We start from the raw sequence: 22,620 nt of genomic DNA on the forward strand, positions 1-22,620 counted from the left end.
CATGCATCACACTAAAAACTAGTGTTGGACGAAAGAAAAGGAACATGCATCACTAATAGAACAATTTAGTGACTTGGTAAGCTTACTCACAAGTCACAAATACAAGATTGAAAGGAAATTGAGGAACATAAAGAACTGACGAGAAAGAAAGTTGGGATGTTGGGCTCATGTGACCTATGTCGGATACTAGAGATTTATATCCATTAGAAAGAGTCACATGTTGGGCAGAAGAAGGCAAAGGAGCTAATTGAGAAAAAGTAGATGAAGTACCTAACATGTGATTGATAGCTCCTAGTGATCCATGGAGATGATGAAGTAGAAAGAAGGCATGTGGTGCCAATACCTAATGTTTGGGCAAGAGTAGAAGTGAAGTATATCCCTCACAATGGTAATGTAAGTAGAAGCAATCTCTAAAGTAGGCAATCGTATGTCCTTCCAACCCACAATGAGTACAAAACCTATTTTAGGAACATGTTGCTACTCAGTCTAAAGCCAAGATATGTATCCTACAGTTGGATTTAGGAGGAGAGTACTTTGATGAGGGTTTTCAAACTTACTTGAAACAACAAGGCATCCAATCCTAAAAATCTTGTCCCAGCACTCTGCAACAAAATGGAGTAGTAGAAAGAAAGAATAGACACATTTTGAGGGTAGTCAGAACCCTCCTACAAGATTTCCATGTACCCTCCTGGTTATGGATGAAGGCGGCCAGCCTTCTTCCATCATTTGTCCTAGAAAACTCCTCTCCTTTCCAGTCTCTCTTTCACCGTCCTTCAGACTTCTCTATGCTTTGAGTATTCGGTTGTGCTTGTTTTGTTCATCTTTTGCCCCAAGAGCATACTAAGCTAATTGCACAAGCAGCTTTATGTGCTTTTGTGGGCTATAGTCCTGACCCCAAGGGCTTTCTTTGCTATGAACCCACGGCTTGTCACATTCGGATTTCTCGTACTGTTATTTTTCTTGAGAACATATCTTTCTTTGAGCATATTGTTAAATTCCCTGCTCTCTCCACTTCTTCGTTACACAATTTTGACTCTACAGATTCTTCAAGAGCACCTACATCACCTTTGTAGCAATTTCAGACTTACTTCAGGAAGCAATGGTCTACATCACCCTCTATGCCTCTCTCTTCACCACTAGTTGCTAGTCCAGTTACTCCATCTCCTCCTATAAGTTCATTTGTTCCTCCATGTGAACCCACTACACCCACATTTTGCCATTCTTCTAGAATTTCTTAACCTCTTGACCACTATGGTTTTTCTCCAAACCATAGCTCTTTTTTGTTATTTTGTCCAACACAGATATTCCCAAGTCTTATCAACAAGCTATAGCAATTTCCCTTTGGAAGATGCCATGGACTTTGAAATTCAGGCTCTTCTTGAGAATGACACTTGGGACTGGGTTAAAGCTCCAAGAGCTTCTATTATTGGTAGTCATTGGGTTTATTTAGTGAATTTGAAGTTAGATGGGAGTCTAGATAGATACAAGGCTAGACTTGTTGCTCAAAGCTATAAACAAGAGTACAAGATAGAGTATGAGGAGACCTTTGCTCCGGTGGCAAAGATGAATACTGTTCGACTTTTGTTAGCCATCTCTGTAGCAAAACAATGAGAGATCCATCAGATGGATGTGAAAAATGCATTCCTACATGGAGAGTTGAAGGAGATTATGTACATGAAACCTCCTCTTGGATATTGTACGGATCCACATCTTGTATGCTAACTCAAGAAGTTCCTATATGGCCTCAAACAAGCACCTAGAACTTGGTTTGAAAGATTTTGCTCTATTATCACTGATGTTGGCTTTATCCAAAATTCCTCAGATTACTCCCTTTTTACTTTGCATCGGGATCAAGGAGTGATTGTTCTTCTTCTCTATGTTGATGATATCATCATTATGGGAAATGACCTAGAAGGAATTGTTGATCTGAAAGAACTTCTTAGTGAATCCTTTTTTTTTTTTGATCAATAACACTTTCATTAACTCCTCAAAAGAAGATTTACAATAGGAAGACAAACATGCTTATCTTCCAAGAGCAACAAAGAACCTCAAGAAAAGAAAAAAAAAGAAAGAAAACACACTATAGTTACAACTTAGCCCAAAAAAGTGAATCCCTTTCTGCCCCTTGTTTAGCTAAACCGTCAACTAGGGAATTAGCCGATCTTTTAACCCAAAGTATCTTAACTTCCATCTCCCGCACCAGCCACTTGAATTTCCTCCTCTCATTATTGTACTTCCATAAGCCATTGTGATCTTTAATCAGCCATCCTATCATCACCTCTGAATCCCCTTCAATTAAGAGTTTCCTGATATTCAACTCCTTAGCTTTCTGTACTCCTTCCATAACTGCAAAGATCTCAGCTCTAAGGGAGTCACCCACTCCAATTGGGTCTGAGAACATAGCAGAAATGACCCCATTTTCATCCCTAAAAACACCCCCAATCCCCGATTGTCCTGGATTTCCCCTGCTACACCCATCAAAGTTTAGTTTCACGAATCCACTAGGTGGAGGGGTCCAAGCCACACTCATTATTGACTTAGTCTGTGTGCAATTTGCAATTTCACCCCACTTCCTCAACATGCCATCCACAGTGTAATCTGTGAAAAGCTCCAAAGATTTCAGCCACTGTACCGCCCTAATATGAATGATAGCCCTCAGATCTGCTGCTCCTCTCTGAGCTTCTGAGAATATCCTGGAGTTTCTTTCTTCCCAAAGTGTCCAACATACTGCAGCCCTTAGTCCTCTCCACATTGTCCTTCCCCTTTTTATCCGCCACCTGAAAAGAGAAGGGGAAAAAAGGCCTTGCAAGTCTGATGGGGTATTCCAACTACATCCAAATAGGGACAAAGCCCATTCCCAAATTGACCTCGCAAAATGGCAAGACACCAGTAGGTGAAAACCAGTCTTCCCATCCGCTTTACCAAGGACACACCACTAAGGTGACAAACAAGTATTGGGTCTCTTCTTTTGGAGTAGATCACCAGTGTTGATTTTTTCCAGATAGGCTTCCCAACAAAAACTACCAACCCTAGGAGGTATTGCTCTGCACCAAACCTCATTAACAGGAAAAGGAGGGAAGGTAGGACTGTGGGCTGACTTAAGACTTTGAAGAAAGAGGCACAAGAAAAAATGCCGTTGGGAGAAGGTGTCCAAATTCTAGAATCCGCCCTAGTGGGGTCTAAGACAACGTTATCAAGAATTGCAACAAGGCTCAAAATATTGTCAAAGTCTGAATCTCTCAAATCCCTTCTTAGACCCAAGTTCCACCCAATCCTAGAAGTGGAAGAGGACGGGGTGGTAAAAGACGAGATTGGCTCATTTTTCAGATCAGAAAGAGCAAACAAAGAAGGAAACTGATCCTTTAGAGGGGCACTCCCCACCCAGGTTTGTTCCTAGAATTTTATGGAGTTACCGGAATTCAAATCATACCTGATATTAGGGGAGAAAACTGGTAGCAGGTCATGATTGGCTTTCCAAGGAGAATTGCTTGTGGTCTTAGCTCTGATTCCAGCGTCCCATCCATTATGCTCCAGCCCATGAATACTTGCCACTATTCTAGCCCATAGCTTCTCCTTCTCCAAGGGGAATCTCCATAACCACTTTCCCAATAGAGTCATATTCCTTCTCCTAATATTCCCAAGCCCCAAACCACCACAAGTCTTACTCCTACAAACTATCTCCCAGCTAACTCTTTGATCCCTCTTTTCCTCTCCCGGTTCCCATAGGAAATCTCTCATTAACTTCTCCAATCCATTAGCAACCTTCACTGGGATTTTAAGCACCGACAGGAAAAAGATAGGTAAATTAGCAAGCGTGGCCTTAATAAGAGTAATTCTCCCACCAAGAGAGAGGTAGTTCTTTTTCCATGACACTAGTCTTTTTTCAAACCTTTCCACCACCGGGTTCCAAAAGCTCTCTCATAGGATTATCACCTAAAGGCAACCCTAAGTAGTTCAAAGGCCACCTTGAGACTTCACACCCTAGCACTTCAGCACTCTCCCTGATCTCTCCCTCCTCCAAATTCACCCCCACAACACAGCTTTTCCCAAGGTTAACCTTCAAGTTGGATATTTTCTCAAACAGTTGTATCACCGACTTCAAATTCTTGATAAAGCTCACATTACAGCTTTCACAAAACATAATTGTGTCATCAGCAAATTGCAAGTGAGTAAGGGGGGTCTCCTTGTCTTATACCCCTACTGGTTGGAAAGAAATCTACCACTGTCCCATTCACTAGCACTGAGTAATGACAATTCCGGACACAACCCATAATCCACTTACACCACCTATCCTCGAACCCAAATTTAGTCAAAACTTTCCTAAAAAATTCCCAATCCACCAAGTCATAAGCCTTTTCCAAGTCCAACTTATAGACCACTCCCTTCTTCTTATCCCTCTTAAAGTTCTCCACACTCTCATTAGCAATTAAAATCTGATCAGTAATTTGTCTTCCATTCACAAAAGCTCCTTGGTAGTGTGCAATGATATCTGACCAAACCTTCTGCAGCCTCAAAGACAACAGTTTTGCAATGATTTTATACAAGCTATTAACCAAGCTAATTGGCCTAAAATCCTTCGGGTGGGAAGCATCTTTCTTTTTTGGAATTAAGGCTATAAATGTAGAGTTCACACCCGAATTGATAATTCCTCTCCTGAAAAACTCCTCAAACTCTCGCAAAAGATGATCTTTCAAAATATCCCAACAGTCTTGATAAAAAGCCATTGTGAACCCATCCGGCCCTGGGGCTTTTGTTCTATCCATAGAGAATACAACCTCCTTGATCTCTTCTAAACTAAAGCTTCTCTCCAACCTTCTCCTGTTCTCCACCCCTACATATGGTCAATCCAATCCTTCTACCCACACCCTTCTACACACATGCCTTCTTAGAATAGATTTGAAGTGCTCCACACAAGCCTCAGTAATCTCCTGTTGATGTACTAGCTCAACTCCATCTACTACCAGTTTGGAGATCAGGTTCTTCCTTCTCCTGCCATCTGCTAGAGAGTGGAAAAACCTAGTGTTTCTGTCCCCCTCTTGCACCCATTTACACCTAGATTTTTGCCTCCAGTTAATTTCCTCCTTGTGTAGGCAGTCCTCTAACTGTCTTCTTAAATCTCTCCTGAGCTCATTGTCTTCCTCTCCAAGTTCTCCCCTTTCTTCTTTAGAGTCAAGGCTTTCAATCTTATCCAATAGATCTCCCTTTCTTTTTTCTATCCTCCCAAACTCCACCAGATTCCACTCCTTGATTTTTGCTTTCAAAAATTGAAGTTTCTTATGGAATTTCATCCCCTCCCATTCCACTAATGGGTTACACTCATACCACCACTCCTTCACTTTGTTAGTAAATCCTGGGTGGAGTAACCACATATTTTCAAATCTAAAGGGGGTAGGACCTCCACGCCTTCTTTCCTCCTTACATAACACTATGGGCCAATGATTGGAGGTCACCCTTGGAAGAGCTCTAGAAGCCAAGGTTCCCCAATGATCTTCCCAATCCAGAGAGAACAGGAATCTATCCAGTTTCCATGGTTACTTAGTCAACCAATATAAATATGCAGCTGATCTTGTCAGAATGGCAAACCTCACTGATTCCAAGACAATTGATCCTTGGAGATTAATCTGAAACTCGGTAAGGATGAAAGTTCCCCCCTTTGAAGATCCTACTCTTTATCGCCAGTTAGTGGGCAGTCTAATATACCTTACTATGACTTGACTAGATATATCTTATGCAGTCCAATTCGTGAGTCAACTTGTGTCATTTCCACGACATTCACACCTGTCTACAGTCTACCGGATTATTAGATATGTGCAAGGAGCCTTATCTCATGGCTTATTCTTTTCCTCATCAACTTCTATTAGCCTCACTGCCTATGTTGATGCTGATTGGGCCGGTTGCCCAAATACTTGGAGATCTACTACAAGTTGGTGTGAAGTTGATTACCATTTCATTTGCGACCTCCTCATTGTGGGCACCATCTCTCTTCCACGTGTCCTCTGGCCTCTAATTGCCGACTTATTGGCAAAAGCAATGACTCGGGCCTGGCACATGTTTCTTATGGACTAACTGATGCTTATTCCTAGGCATCAGTTTGAGGGGAGTTTAGAGATAAAGAGAGTTAACGAAGGGCTATACTTGTAAATTCATGTTTTCTTCTTGTACATACATTGAGCAAACTGCTGTCTTCTTCCTCACGATTTGTTTCTGACACACATATCACTGATCACATGTCAGAGCACCTGTGATGGTTAGAACGATCACTAAACACCCATAAATCTTGCTGAACATATGGGTGGGTGACTCTCTCAGGGCTGAAATACTTGCCGTTTTGGAAGGAGTTCAAAGAGCCAAGGAAATGAATATAAGAAAACTCTTCATTTAAGGGGATTCAGAGGTGGTGGTAGGGTGGCTGAATAAAGAAAATAGTAGTCTATGGATGTACAGTAATGAGAGGAGTAGAAATCTGATGAATTAAAAAATATAAAAGAAAAGTAGTTTCTTGAAGAGAGAAGGAGAAGAAGAGAAGAAGAGAAGAAGAGAAGGTGAAAAGAAAAGAGAGCAATAATCTGGCCGCCCCCTTCACTTATTATATACTAAAATAATAGAACAATACAAAGACAACAATGCCCTTATAGGGCGGAAAAACATAAAACAACATATATAACACTCAAAAACATAATAAAATTTGGACTCACATAACTACTGTGGTCCCCACCTCCTATCTAAGAACTAACATAAAACATCTACTCAGAAAAACATCATAAAACTAATTAATCTTCAACAGTCCCCCTCAAGTTGGGAGTAAATGTCACACATTCCCAACTTGCGTAGATCTCATTCAAGCTTGTTCTTTGCCACCTCTTTAGTGAGAACATCAGTCAGCTGCAACTCTGAAGAGACATAAGGCAAACAAACTTCTCCAATTGTTACCCTTTCTCTTATAAAGTGTCTATCAACTTCAATGTGTTTTGTCCTATCATGTTGAATTGGATTGTGGGTAATATTGCTTGCAGCCTGATTGTCACAGTATAACATCATAGGTTCCTCTGCTTTCACCCCAATCTCACTCAAAAGAGATCTAACCCAAAGAAGTTCTGAGACACCATGAGCCATGGATCTATACTCAGCCTCTACACTTGACCTTGCCACAACCGCTTGCTTCTTACTCTTCTAGGAGATCAAGTTTCCACCTACAAAGGAACACACTCCTGATGTAGACCTCCTGTCATCTAAGCATCCTGCCCAGTTTGCATCTGTATAGGATTCTAGCTTCAGATTCTCATGATTTGAGAAAGGAATGCCTCTGCCAGGGTGCTTTTTCAGATATGCAAGTATTCTCTCAATAGCTTCCCAGTGCTGAACCCGAGGTGCATGCATGTTCTGACTCACAACACTGACAGCATAAGAAATATCTGGTCGTGTCATACACAAATACAGCAGTCGGCCCACCATTCTTTGATATCTCCCCACATCCTTTACCAACTCACCATCCACCATTAATTCTGTGATTTGGATCAATGGGAGTGTCTGCTGGTTTGGTCCCCAGCTTCTTAGTCTCTCGCAGTAGGTCAAGTACATACTTTCTCTGTGAAATGAAGATCCCATGCTTAGATCTTGCAACTTCAATCCCTAAGAAGTATTTGAGCTCACCAAGATCTTTGATCTCAAATTCTTGTTGCAATGATTTTTTGAGATCATCAATCTCCTCCATATCATTTCCTGTCACCACTATATCATCCACATACACAATCAGAATTGACACCAGAGCATCTCTCCTCTTCACAAAGAGGGTGTGATCAAATTGTGTCTATGTGTATCCAAAACGGATGAGTGCCCCTCTGAACCTGTTAAATCAAGCCCTAGGTGATTGTGGTGATTCGTGGGGATTGGGAGAGAGAGAGGAAGAGAGAGGTTCGGTTGAGAGAAGAAAAAGTGTCTACTGGCTGCTGCCAGTTTTTTATTTATATTAACTTCATAAAAGAATATGAAATCACAAGTATGCCCCTGGCGGTATATCCTAGAATTAGAATAATAAGAAAAAGAAAGAAGAAAAACAAGTAACTGTAACTGTCCTACTAACAACAGCTATAAAGTAACAATTAAGTAAGCCTTACAACACTCCCCCTCAAGTTGGGCTGAAGATGTCTATCATGCCCAGCTTGTCACATAACTCATTGTGCCGCAAGCACGGAAGCCCCTTTGTAAGGACATCAGCAAGTTGTTCCTTGGAGTTGACATAAGGGATACAAATTTCCCCTTTTTCCAGTTTCTCCCTTATGAAGTGTTTATCCACCTCAATATGCTTGGTCCTCTCATGTAGGACTGGGTTGATGGCGATGTTTATTGCAGTCTTGTTGTCATAGTAAAGGGACATAGGACTATGAGCAACAACTCCAAGCTCTCCTAGAAGGTTCTTCAGCCACCCCATGTGCCATAGCTCTATATTCAGCTTAAGCACTTGACCTTGCTACCACACTTTGCTTCTTGCTCTTCCAGGTCACCAGATTTCCTCCTGCAAAAGTGCAATACCCACTAGTGGACTTTCTGTCATCCACAGCTCCTGCCCAATCAACATTTGTAAAGACTTCCACTTTTAGGTGATTGTCTTTACTGAATAGTAGGCCTGTTCCTGGATATTTCTTCAAGTATCTAAGGACTCTCTCTGCTGCCTCCATGTGTGGTTTCTTAGGGGAGTGCATAAACTGGCTCAGGACCCCAACGGAATAGGTAATGTCTGGACGGGTCATGAACAGATAAATCAGCTTTCCCACTAACTTTTGGAACTGCTTCACATCTTTCAGAGGTTCACCAACACAGTCACCTAGCTTGTGGTCCACATCCATAGGAGTATCTGCCGGCCTTGCACCTAATTTCCCCGTATCCCGTAATAGATCAAGGGTGTATTTCCTTTGAGAGACAAAGATACATTTTTTTGAGCGGGCAACTTCAATCCCAAGGAAATACTTCAAGAGTCCTAGATCTTTCACTTCAAATTTAGATGCAAGGACTTGTTTCAAGTTCTGTATCTCTGAGCTTCAACTCCCTGTAATGATGATATCGTCTACATACACTATCAATACAACAACCTGCTCCTGACATCTCTTCACAAAGAGTGTATGATCAGACTAACATTGTTTGGATCCCATCTCTTGAACTGCCATGTGAAACTTACTGAACCAGGCTCTGGGAGACTGGTTTAAGCCATAGAGAGACTTCCGTAGCTTGCACACCTTGTTTTCACTTCCCTTGGCACAAAATTCAGGAGGTTGAACCATGTATACCTCTTCTTCTAAGTCACCATTCAGGAAAGCATTCTTTATGTCCTGTTGATGCAATTCCCAGTCAGAATTAGCAGCTAAGGACAGGAGAACCCTAATCGAGTTCATCTTAGCCACCGGGGAAAAAGTCTCATCATAGTCAACCCCATATACTTGTGTGTACCCTTTGGCTACTAGTCTTGCTTTGTACCTTTCAACTGTTCCATCTGTCTTGTGCTTAACTGTGAACACCCATTTGCACCCCACGGGGTCTTTCCCCTTTGGAGGATCCACCAATTCCCAAATTTGATTTTTGTGGAGGGCATTAATCTCCTCCATGGCATCTACCCATTCAGGGCATTTTAAGGCTTCTGCAACATTTTTGGGAACAGGGATGCAATGAACTGCCGATAGGAAGGCTCGATACGAGGGAGAAATGTGGTCATAGGAGACAAAGTGGGTAATGGAGTGTTTGGTAGTGCAGGACCTGACTCCCTTTCGTTGGGCAATAGGGATGTCAAGGTCATCCACATTAGGAGTAGGGTTAGGGGTGGACTTACCTCCTGGGAGTCTAATGATGTTAGTTGCTCAGTGTTTGGCTGCTCCACATTTCTATCACACTGTTGATCTCTCCGACGTGTACGTTGGAAGACATGGAAGGGAGTAAGGTCCGGAATAGAAGGAAGAGATACCTGAACCTGCTTCTCCTCTTCCACACTACGACTCTCCCCCTAAGGAGGAGGGAAGAATGGCTCAGACTCAAAGAAGGAAACATCCATAGATACAAAAAATTTACGACTAACTGGGTCAAAGCACTGATACCCTTTTTGAGAGGAAAGGTACCCTAGAAAGACACAAGGAACGGACCGAGGGTCTAACTTACCTCGGGATGGAGACAAATCATGGACAAAGGCCCGACAACCAAAGACTCTCATGGGGATGGAAAATAAAGGACACTAAGGGTACAATAACTGATGAAGGGCCATGTCGTTCAGTACTCTGGAGGGCATGCGGTTGATGACATACGCAGCTGCAAGTATAGCATCCATCCAAAACCTTTTTGGGACATTCATGTGTAACATCATCTCGCGGGCTACTTAAAGAAGGTGTATGTTTTTCCTTTCTGCAACACCATTTTGTTGTGGTGTTCTGGCGCATGAGCTCCTATGAATAGATCCGTGGGAGGTGAAGAACTCATTGAGCTCCCCATGGAAGTATTCCTTCGCATTATCAGATTGGAAGATCTGTTTTTCAACATGGAATTGCGTAAACACCATCCTCTGGAAGTCTTTCACTATCTTCGGAACCTCGTCTCTGCTACGCATAGGAATTACCCATGTATAGCGAGAGTAATCATCGATCAATGTAATAAAGTACTTATATCCGCCCTCAGAGATTACATTGGTAGGCCCCCATACATCAGAATACACAACATGAAAAGGACATTTGATCTTTTATTGCTTGAGTGAAAAGTTGTTCTACATTGTTTGCTCAACTGACACGTTTGATACATGAACTCTGACACTGAACACGACTTAAATAAAACTAGAAACAAACATTTTATTATTTCGAAAGAAACATGACTTAAACGACTATGCCACAAGAAAATTTGACTCTTATTTGACTGACTATGCGACTCTGAGGATGACACCGAGAGACCAGCTTTGTTGTCGAGAATGTAGAGACCATCCACTAGGCTTCCTCTACCAATCGTCCTCCCAGAAGTTAGATCCTGAAAAACACACGAGTCAGCAAAAAAGATCACACTACAATTCAAGGAGCTTCTAATGCTACTAATTGAAAGAAAGTTTATGGGAAGCTGAGGGACATGCAATATACAATTCAGGTTAAGGCCATGGGGAAGGGATATTGATCCTTGGCCTGCAATGGAAGAAAAAGAACCATCTGCAAGTCTCACTCTATCCCTTCCTGACAAAAGGCTATAAGACTGGAATAAGTTAGGCTTACCGGTCATGTGGTTGGAGGCCCCTGAGTCAATGATCCAAGGGGAATCTGTGGGAGTGACATGGAATGCAGAAGCCATATTACCTGAAGTAGATGCAAATGAAGTAGAGGGAGTGCCAGTGACTGAACTGTCCATTTGCCACAAGGTCCTACCATAAGATTCTAGGTGCTCTCTGAATGAATTCATTATATCCTCCTTGGGATCAGACTTATTAGGGGGATCCCGGGTGCTACCGGCAACTTGAGTATCTTGGGTTGCCACATGTGCTGTGCTCATTTTCTTCAAATGACCTTTACCCTGTTCTTGATTCTTTGCTGCCCACTTGGGTTTCCCGTGGATGCCCCAACAAGTGTCACGTGTATGTCGTGAACGCCTATAGTGGGTACAAAAAAGCTTATCTTTATCATCTGCCTTCTCAGGGTCACTTTTCTTTCCTTTGGAGCTATTATTCATTGCAGCCAAGGCAACTTGTTGCTCCCCCTCAGCTGTAACCATCACATTCTGCTTGCTTTCTTCAGATTAGACAAGGGAATATACCTCGTGAAATGTAGGCAACTCTTTGCTTCCTAGGATCTGCACCCTCAACGGTTCATATGCAAGGTTTAGTCCCAACAAGAAAGCAAACACCCTTTGCTGAGAGACCAGCTTCCTATAGGCCTTGGCATCATCATCGTGCTTCCACTTTATGGCCTGATAATGGTCCAATTCCTTCCATATGGAGGCAAGGGCTGAATAGTATGAGGACAAGCTACGATTTCCCTGTTTACATGTTGAGGATTCAGTTTGCAACTGGTAAACCTTGGTGTAATGCCTTTGCTCAGAATAGGTAGTTCTGGCCTGTTCCCAGATCTCACTGGCGGTGTCTGCCCACATAAAATTCTTTTTCACATTAGGTTTCATGGCTGCGAGGAGCCAAGACATCACCATACTATTTTCTTGGTCCCACCTATCATGTTCAGTCATTTCACCCTTGGGTTCTTTCACCCTGTAACCAGCTTTACCCCTTGCAGTTACATAGAGTTTTACACTCTTAGCCCACTCTAGGTAGTTCAGACCGTTTAAAGGGGTAATTGGCATGGGAAAAACCATGTTTTCACCTCCCATATCCGTTGTGCTGCGGGTTGGTGTAGCCCTCGATGAAGTTAATTCATGACTTGCCATTGAATATTACTGAAAACCAGTCCAAATACTACCCAACAACATAGCCGCCACAATTAGAACGTGAGCAACTCAGGGTTTACTCCTAGAATGTGAGCAAAAGAACATTAAATATTGCTGAGAACACAGGGAATACTACTGAGAACAAGGGGTTCAGTCAACACAACGTCCAAACAGAACAATAAACCAGTCTGGTAATCGGTTCAGCACCACCAATATAGACATTACAATCAGTCTGACTGTAGTTCACACACTCTAACCATCCAATGTCCAAACAAGTAACTATATAATCAAGGCATGAGCCCTACGCACCATTGGCCAAAGAAGACTGAGACAAACTGAAACAAGAAACACACTTGTTCAGCACTTGTACGAAGGTGCTAATCTGAACTTGACTTCACAGCATCGAATAGAGGAATCTGCACCAGCATCACCCTTCTCCGACTAGGGTTTCATTGCTATTACGGCCAAGAAAAAGAAATCACAAAAGCTGCCGCCAGAAACTTCTAGGGTTTCCCAAAAAAAAACAGCCGCCAGAAACCTGGTAGGGTTTCTGCAGAAACAGCCACATCCAAACACTTTTAAGAAAGTTGATACCAGGATCATAGGTCTTTTTCAACCCAAAAAACTTGCTCTGATACCATGTGGTGATTCGTGGGGATTGGGAGAGAGAGAGAGAGAGAGAGGAAGAGAGAGGTTCGGTTGAGAGAAGAAAAAGTGTCTACTGGCTACCGCCAGTTTTCTATTTATATTAACTTCATAAAAGAATATGAAATTACAAGTATGCCCCTGGCAGCATATCCTAGAATCAGAATAATAAGAAAAAGAAAGAAGAAAAACAAGTAACTGTAACTGTCCTACTAACAACAACTATAAAGTAACAATTAAGTAAGCCTTACAACAATGACTGTTTCAGTCCATACAGAGATTTTCTGAGTTTGTACACCTTTCCTTTACCAACATTTTCATAAAAGCCTGCTGGAATGTCCATATATACCTCCTCCTATAAATCACCATTGAGGAAAGCATTTTTGACATCAAGCTGGAACAAGGGCCATGAATAGGTGGCTGCTAGAGATAAAAGGATATGAACTGAACTCATCTTAGCTACTAGTGCAAAGGTTTCCAGATAATCAACATCATAGGTCTGAGTATACCCTTTTGCTACCAACCTTGCCTTGTACCTCTCTATCTTGCCATCGGCCTTATACTTCACTGTGAATACCCATCTACATCCGACTGTCTCCTTGTTTGGGGGGAGATCAACTATTTCCCAAGTTTGGTTTTTGACCAAAGCATCCATCTCATCTTGCATGGTTGTTTTCCACTTAGGTTTGGAGAGAGCCTCAGTAACATTCCTAGGTATAGACACAGAACCCAGTGAAGAAAGAAAAGCACGGTAGGAGGGTAATAAGGCACTGTAGGAAAGATGGTGTGAAATGCAGTGGAATATACACTTTCTCTTTCCCTTACGAAGTGCAATGGGAAGATCAAGGTCAGTGGGATCAGTTGCAACAATGGTGTTAGGGACAGAAACATTATCATCAGAATACATAACAGGCTCAGGCTTAAGAGGAATACCTGGAACTGTATCTACCGAATCTAGAGTTTCGGAAGGACTAACAGAGAGTGGTGTGGGTTGAGGATGTGTGGAGTCAACTATCATCTACCGGCGCTGATATTTCTATGAGGCTGCCCGTAGTGGCTCAGGTAATGAAACTGGAGGTGCAGGTGCTGGCTGAACTGATGTAGATGCTGGCTGAACTGATGGAGGCACCACAGAAACAGGAAGAGGAACAGATTGTGTGTTCTCCTCCCCAAAACTCTCCCCCTGAGGAGAACCACTCGAGAAGAAGAATGTGCATTCAGAAAAGGTAACATTCATAGTGACAAATCTGCTCCTCGATACTGGATTATAACAGTAATACCCCTTTTGGTTCTGAGCATACCCAAGAAAAACACATTTCTTGGCCTTAGGATCCAATTTCTTGCGATGAGGGCCAAGAATGTGAACAAAAGAAACACAACCAAAAACCCTCAGAGGTATATGAAATATCTCTCCATCTGGAAAAAGAAGGCTAAATGGCACCTTAAACCCCAAAGTCCGTGAAGGAACATAGTTAATCAAATGCACGACTGTAAGAACTGCATCTCCCCAGAACTACACAGGAACTGAAGCACACACCATAAGAATCCTTGCCACCTCCACAATGTGTCTTGTTTTTTCTCTTAGCAACTCCATTCTGTTGCGGTGTATATGCACAACTGCTCTGATGAACTACACCATGTTCTAAGAGATACGTGGTCAGGACCTTCTCGAAGTACTCTCTGGCATTATCTGATCTAAAAGCCTTAGTTCTCACTCCAAATTGTGTGAGAACCATTTGGTGGAACTATCGTATTAAGTTAGGAACCTCATCACGTGATCCCATCAAATATATCCAAGAATGTCGTGTATAATCATCCACAAACAAGAGAAAGTAATGGAATCCTCCCATGGAAGGGATTTGATATGGCCCCCATACATCAGTGTGAACAATATTAAAAGCAGAAGTACTTCTTTTATTACTTGGTTTAAAAGACTATCTACAATGCTTTCCTAACTAACAACTCTCACACTCCAAAGTAGATAACTGAACAAACTCAAACAACTTTGGGAAAAGACATTTCAAAGAACTAAAAGAAAGATGTCCCAAGCGATTGTGCCAAAGCATAATCTGGTTCATTGACTCTGATCCACTACTACTGCTGCTGCTAACATGATGGCCTTGATGTCTCGAAATCTCATCCAGAAGGTAGACTCCATTCACCTCACGACCATTCCCAATCATCTTCTTTGACTCTAGATCCTGCAAAACACAATTACCAGGAAGAAAGGTTACAAAACAATTCAAATTTTTTGTCAAAGAACTAACAGACAGTAGGTTGGTATGAAGTCTAGGGACATGCAAAACAGAAGACAGAGTTATATCATTGGTCACTCTAACTATCCCCTTCCCAGCAATGGGCATATGTGAACCATCTGCTATAGAGACTCTGTCTCTACCAGAGCACAACTGATAGGAACTGAAAATGGTAGCGGCATTAGTCATATGCTCAAATGCTCGTGAGTCTATAATCCAGGGAGGTCCCTCCTTACCTGAAGTGGATGCAAGATTTGCAGTTGCATATGAACTACCTGTATGTGCAAAGGAAGTGGTGTAGTTGGTTCCTGCATTCTGCTGTCCATCTGAAAGGCTAGAGCTGGGTGAATCTTTCTTACTCATAAGCTGTCCAAACCTCTCCAATTCTGTTCTCGCTGCTGCTACTGCAATGGATTCCCAATCAGTTTGGGAGAGAGGGGCTGAAGAGTCTCCTATAGTGGCTAAGATTTGGATGAAGATTCCAACAAGTGTCCCTGGTATGCTTAGGCTTCTTGCAATAATCACACACCAAGTCCTTCTTATCTTCCCTTCTAGTCTCACTACTCCCCCTGTCTCCATTCGTCTTAGGTTTTGTTGTACCAACCATAGCCGACTAGTCAATCCTAGGCTGTTTCAGCGTTATATTCCTCCTACTCTCCTCTCCAGAGACAAAAACATAGGCCTGAGAGAGTGTCACACCCTCCCTAGAAAGAATATGCTGCCTAGCAATGTCAAATTCAGGGTTCAGCCTTGCCAAGAATTCAAAAACCCTATTCCTCTCTACCAGTTTTTGATAAGTTGTTGCATCATTTACCCTTTCCCATACCACAGTTTCTAAGTGATCTATTTCCTGCCATAGGGTTTTCAGCATGGAGAAATACATAGCAAGAGGTTTTTTTCCCTGTTTCCACCTGATTTCTTAACTGATAGGCTCTGGCTTCATTTTGCTTCTGAGAGTAGGTTTCAGTCACTCCATCCCAAATCTCCTTAGCAGTATTAGCCCATAGGAAATTTTTTGCAATATAAGGTAACATAGAATTACACAGCCAGCACATTACCATGTAATTCTCCTGCACCCATCGGGAAGAGTCTGTATCAGGTTGCTTCTCCTCCCAAGTGAGATACCTTAATTTTCCACGGGCACCAATAGCCATCTTAGCTGATTGTGCCCACTCCAAATAATTTGTACCATCAAGTTTTACTGTAGTAATGATACCAGACCCAAAAATATCACTACTACCTCCAACACCTAGTCCCACAGTACCGGTAGATTTCATCTCGGTATTCCAACTCTCTGTCTTACTTCAAACAGTTCAATAGTAAGAAAAAAATAGATTGGAGACCTTCAAAAATAATTTAATATCACACACACAGAAACCAACCCTTTCGGAAGAAGAAAACCCTAGCTGGAGGGAAATCTCTCTCCTCCCCACGCCTCCCAACAGAGAGAAAAGTGAATCGATCACTTCGGGAGGCCCAAAAAATTCCAGAAACCAAACCGCCCTCTTCAGAAAATCAAAAGAAAACTAACAATACTTGGGCGCCCAAGATCAGATAAAAAACAAAGAGTCCAACTTTTCTGGGACTCTTCCTCGTACTCTAGTTCTTCCCTGATTTTGATGCCGAACAGTAGATCACATTCCTGATGTCTAGATCCCACCAAAAACTCCAAGAACTGGGCAATCTATAGTAGATCGATCATCCCTTTACTACTTCATGCAGTCGGCTGATCTAGGGCTGCATGAGAATGCTTCAAGAAACCCTAGCCGATGCTCTGATACCAAGTAGAAATCTGCTGAATTAAAAAATATAAAAGAAAAGTAGTTTCTTGAAGAGAGAAGGAAGAGAGAAGGAGAAGAAGAGAAGAAGAGAAGTTGAAAAGAAAAGAGAGCAATAATCTGGCCGCCCCCTTGACTTATTATTTACACTAAAATAATAGAACAGTACAAAGACAACTATGCCCTTATAGGGCAGCAAAACATAAAACAGCATATATAACACTCAAAAACATAATAAAATTTGGACTCACATAACTATTGTAGTCCCCACCTCCTATCTAACAACTAACATAAAACATCTACTCAGAAAAACATCATAAAACTAGTTAATCTTCAACAAGAGGAGAAAATTTAGGTGGCTGGTTCAGGAGATGGAAGTTAAGGTCAGCTGGGTGAATAGGTCAGCTAACTCCTTTGCAGATGGATTAGCTAAGCAAGGAGTCGTGGGGGAATCAATGTTTTGGGCACAAGTGTAATTTTTCCTTTTTGTTCTTGGGAATGTTTTGCTCCCTTTGGAAGATAAGAAAGTTTATCTTCCTCTCTGTAATTCTTTTGTGATTAAGTAATGAAATGTTGTTATTGATAAAAAAAAAAGTCTTGCTGAACATAGTCCGATCCCCTGTAGTAAGTAGTTACAGCCTTCCAGAAGAAACCCTAATCCGATTGATTGTAAAAGGAGACCCCTATATAGATCTTTCTCACGTTCCTTGCTCTGATATCATGTGAAATATGGTATTATGGAAGCAACACACAGTAAAAAACTGAAAGAGAAAGAAAGAGGAAGAGGAAAAGGAAAAGAGAGGAGAAGGGAAAAACTTCAGTCTTCAGACCATATTTACTTTGATCTTTCCCCTGTTCTTGTAGAATCTTCTACCTGGATCAATTCACTCCTCATTGTAGTCATTGTTCATCTATACACACGAACAAACTATCACATTTAACTTTCCCTTATCTTGTTTCTAATTGAAGCTACTTTTAAGTCCTCGTTGATGCATTCATTTCTGATTATGTCTTTTCTAGTCTTTTCCCATATCTATCTATCTATCTATCCATCTATATATATATATCATGTTATTCTGCTTTGTGCCATTGGTTGCACACCTGCTCGAGAAACTATATAACAATTTATCCTTTATTTCAATTGGTGCTTATGCTTTGATATTTTAATGGATAAAACACAGCATCACAAATAGAGTGCTTCAATTCCATTCTCCCATTTTATACATAATCCATACAGATGATAAAATAAACAACTTTTACAATTGCAAAATGCTCATGTTCTCTAATTTCCCATTTTCTTTCTTTGGATACTTCCAACAGAAAATTAGGATTTTGCAGAAATTAAAAAAAAAAAAAATTGTTGTCAAATCAAACATTTGAAAAAGCTTGTCATCTAGTTTCCACAAACTTGGTGTATTTGTGTTTCTTATCATGTATTTCTTCCTTGATTCATCCTTTGATATCTCCAGGTTCTACAGAGTGAGCCATTGGCAACGAAAATCCAGAGATCTTCAATGGAGATCTGCCACATATTATGTAGAACGCTACAGTCATCTCAATATGCTTCCCTTTTAGCTCATGTTCAGGTAAATGGAGTTTGAATCCTTGAATGCCTTCCAAATATACAAGGACAATGTTCTTTTTGCATAGATTTCATTGGACACTATAACTTTTTCCAATCTTTAATTGACTATAACAAGTGCAGGCTTAATCTCTATGTAAATTGTTTTCAGAAATGCATTCAGGAGATACAGTGTTTCGGGCAGGAAAAAATATCAGAACTTATAGAAGAGGCTATGATAGATCAAAGGAACAATGTCATTCCTCGCACTGAAAATCTCATAAAGATTGTTGAGATTCTTGGTTTGACATCAAATCATGAATTGCTTGCAGAGAGTATAGCCCTAGAAAAGGAGAGAATGAAGGACCAATTCAAGACAAAGAAAGAGGAGTTAGACCATATCGATCAAATTGTGTATCTTGTTGCCAATATTCGTAATTGCATGGTTAAACTTGAGCCTTTTGTTGCAATAAATGGTGTTCCTATTCCTTCCTATTTTCGGTGTCCTCTGTCATTGGAACTGATGTTGGACCCTGTGATTGTGGCATCTGGGCAGACCTATGAGAGGGCTTTCATCCAGAAATGGCTTGATCATGGGCTGACTCTTTGCCCCCAAACCCGCCAAACTCTCACACATACAAATCTCATTCCAAATTATACTGTTAAGGCTTTGATTAGAAATTGGTGTGATCAGAACAATATAAGGCTTTGCAACACTTCTGCCAGCAACAATATCTCAGGCTTATCCTTATTTGGTCATACATGTCCTCAATATTTCATCCATACTGATAGTTTCCATGGTTCTCTTAACAGTAGCATTTCCACTTCAAGGTCCTCTCTAGTTGGAAATGGATCTGAGATGCAGAGAGTTGAGGTCTCTTCAGGACATGATGAGGAAGCTAATGTAAGTTGCAGCAAGGAAACTCCAAAATGTGACCAACCATCTCCAGAACAGTCATATATTCACAGCCGGAGTGAATCAGTGTCTAGTGCAATTTCTAGCATAGAATATGTGCCAACAGCATTAACAGTGGGTCTTTCTGAACAATCAAGGGTGTCAAGTAAGCATGGGGATGCAAGTGAGTTATCTGGAGAAGTCACATCCAAATGCACTAGTTTTTGTGCTCCAAATAAAAGTCCAGGATGTTCTCCATTGTTGTCAGGGAAACAATTCTATAGCTCCAAAATCAAGGTGGAAAGGACTGAAAATGAGTGCAATGACTACAACAGAAGCCTTTCTCTTCCATTATTAGATTCGGGTTTGGATAATATGGCCTCTTCGTCCTATGTGGAGAAACTGGTCGAGGATCTAAAGAGTCAATCTAATGAAGTGCAAACTGCAGCTGCAACAGAGCTGCGGCTTCTCGGAAAGCACAATATGGAGAACCGTATCATTATTGCCCAGTGTGGAGCTATTCCACCATTGGTTTCATTGCTCTATTCAGATGAAAAGATGACCCAAGAGCATGCTGTCACAGCCCTATTGAACCTATCGATCAATGATGACAATAAAGCCATGATTGCGGAAGCAGGAGCAATAGAACCACTTATACATGTCCTTAAGACTGGGAATGCAGGGGCTAAAGAGAACTCTGCTGCAACTTTGTTCAGCCTCTCTGTCTTGGAGCAATACAAGGTAAAGATTGGTCGCTCTGGTGCAGTGAAAGCCTTAGTTGATCTTCTGAGATCTGGGACCCTCCGAGGTAAGAAAGATGCTGCTACTGCCTTGTTCAATCTATCAATCTCTCATGAGAACAAAGCACGAATAGTCCGAGCTGGGGCAGTTAAGTATCTTGTTGAGATGTTGGATCCTGCCACTGGAATGCTTGAAAAGGCTGTTGCTCTTCTTGCAAACCTATCTACAATTCCAGAGGGATGCTCAGCAATTGGTCGTGAAGGTGGAATCCCACCATTAGTTGAGATTCTTGAAACAGGGTCTCAGAGGGGGAAAGAAAATGCTGCGTCAATATTGTTGCAATTATGCATTAATAGTCGCAGGTTCTGTACCCTGGTTCTGCAGGAAGGAGCTGTGCCACCTCTAGTGGCATTGTCTCAGTCTGGCACAACAAGAGCAAAAGAGAAGGTATGTTTCTGGATGAATAATTGCATTACTCGTGAAGTTTTTTTCTCCATATTTCTGTCTATGAGAACATTAAAAGCGGAGTTTGCTAATCAAGAAATGCAGAGTTATAGCGCTCTAGAAAATATGAGTTCTTCACTTTTCCTGTGGATGTATATATGCATGCATAAATAATGCAGGGCATGGAAGTGATGGAACATGGTTTTGTACGCCTATAGGTTCAGAGAAATCATGAAATGAATAGCTTCAAAATATTAAAAAATAAATAAATAGCTTTAAAATATTAAAAAAATAAATAAATTTAATAAAACAAAGCAAGGTATTAGGACAAACTTATTTTCTGGAGCTCATTGATTTAAATTATTGGGATATATTTATGCAGTCACAGCAGCTTCTCACTCATTTCCGAACCCAGCGAGAAGGGCCTGTGTCAAAGGCAAAAATCATGATACCGGGATAGGGATTTTATCAGTTGCACTCAAGTTTTGGTCTTTCTAATACGCTTGGTGTTCTTGCAGCACCAATGACCACCACAGCTGTTTGCTCAGTTCTGTATAAGATGCTCTAACTCTGCCTGTTTCAAAGTGTTGATATTGTACTTATCAAATATTCTTTGATATTCTTTTGCAGTATATGAAATTTACACCGACTCTGCATTGGTCGCAATTTGGAACAGAACTGCAAATTAAATTAGATTGATCGGGGAAGTAGCTGGCCCACTGTTAACCAGAGTAACCTTGGCTTGTGGTGTAGTAAGACTTCGGTCTGATTGTATCCAGAAATATGCATATATGATGAACTCCTTGTATCAAGTGTCATGTTGTACAATCATGGTATAGATGCTCCTGTTCTTTGGTAATCACTCCAGGTTCTTTGGGATCCTTTGATTGGTTTTTTAGTTTCTGCAATCTGATTTGATAAACAAAACATGTATAAATTTAGGGGGTGCCACTTGCCAGTGCGCTCTCCATCTGGTCTGTGCAAAAATATGCCTACTCTAGTTTGCAACTGATTTACTTGAACAACCTTCCGCTGTTTGTATGTGTGTTCATTTTAACCGATGCTTAAAAAAGATTTTGGTGGGACTACTCTTTACGAGGTACAAAAAGAAATTGATTAAAAGCTTTGTAGGAGCAGAGATAGGGATGCTTAGGATTCAAAGGTCTTTGGTGTTTTAACAAAGCTCTTACAGATTGGCCAACAATTCTATGGCATTCGGATCCTGAGTTCTTAAGAGTTTGGATTTGCTGACTACACAGCAGTACAGCACACTGTTGGTGACATCGAGAATATCTCGTCTTTTAGTGTCATTCATGGGAGATGTTCCTGATGTGTGGCTGTGTTGTGCCAATGCCTAAATCCGTCTCATGGGGGTTGAAAATCATATTTGCATACCTACTCCAGAACTTTCCTATGACCTCCTTTTTGGGTAAATTACAGATTACTGCCCTGTACTTTGGGGGTGGTGGTAATTAGCCCCCTCAACTTTCATTTGTAATAAGACCTCCCTTAGCTTTCGGACAAAGATCCCCCTCTCCATTAAGTTGAGTGATGATGGAAGAAGTTAATTTATCAAAATACCCACTTGAGAAACTTATATAAAATGAAAATTGTAACAAAAAAAATCAAGAAATTTCTATAAAAACCTGAAATTGCAACAAAAACATGCAATTAATATCAACTAAACCACTAACAAATGAAAATAAAAAATTTTATAAAATCATGAAGAAAAGGATTATTTCAAAATTTAAAAAGTTTAAACAATCATATGAGAATCTTTTTCAAAGTTAACTGTCAAAATGCTAACAGAGGGAATCTTTGTTGGAATCTGAAAGTTCAGGGAGTAATTTACACTACCCCCATGATCCATGGTGTTGGTTCGGCTGTCTTAATTTGTATGTTTATCCTTGTTGGGTC

General features: G+C 41.1%; 1 protein-coding gene across 5 annotated transcripts in view; it reads left to right on the forward strand.

Moving 5' to 3' along the window:
- LOC104600880 (U-box domain-containing protein 3-like) overlaps positions 1 to 21,725 on the forward strand; it is a 44,802-nt gene extending 23,077 nt beyond the window's left edge. For 3 of the 5 annotated variants that reach the window (XM_010264027.3, XM_010264028.3, XM_010264026.3), the window contains 4 exons: positions 18,532 to 18,648; positions 18,796 to 20,706; positions 21,086 to 21,250; positions 21,334 to 21,725. In XM_010264027.3, the coding sequence (XP_010262329.1) occupies positions 18,532 to 18,648; positions 18,796 to 20,706; positions 21,086 to 21,163 (2,106 nt within the window). In that variant the 3' untranslated portion in view covers positions 21,164 to 21,250; positions 21,334 to 21,725. The remainder of the gene's footprint in view (positions 1 to 18,531; positions 18,649 to 18,795; positions 20,707 to 21,085; positions 21,251 to 21,333) is intronic. The other 2 variants (XM_088900546.1, XM_010264029.3) reach the window with 1 other exon arrangement.
- Positions 21,726 to 22,620: the final 895 nt, after the last annotated feature.

The sequence above is a fragment of the Nelumbo nucifera genome, chromosome 3 (genome assembly GCF_055504915.1).
Source record: "Nelumbo nucifera cultivar China Antique chromosome 3, China Antique-T2T, whole genome shotgun sequence".
Lineage (NCBI taxonomy): Eukaryota > Viridiplantae > Streptophyta > Magnoliopsida > Proteales > Nelumbonaceae > Nelumbo > Nelumbo nucifera.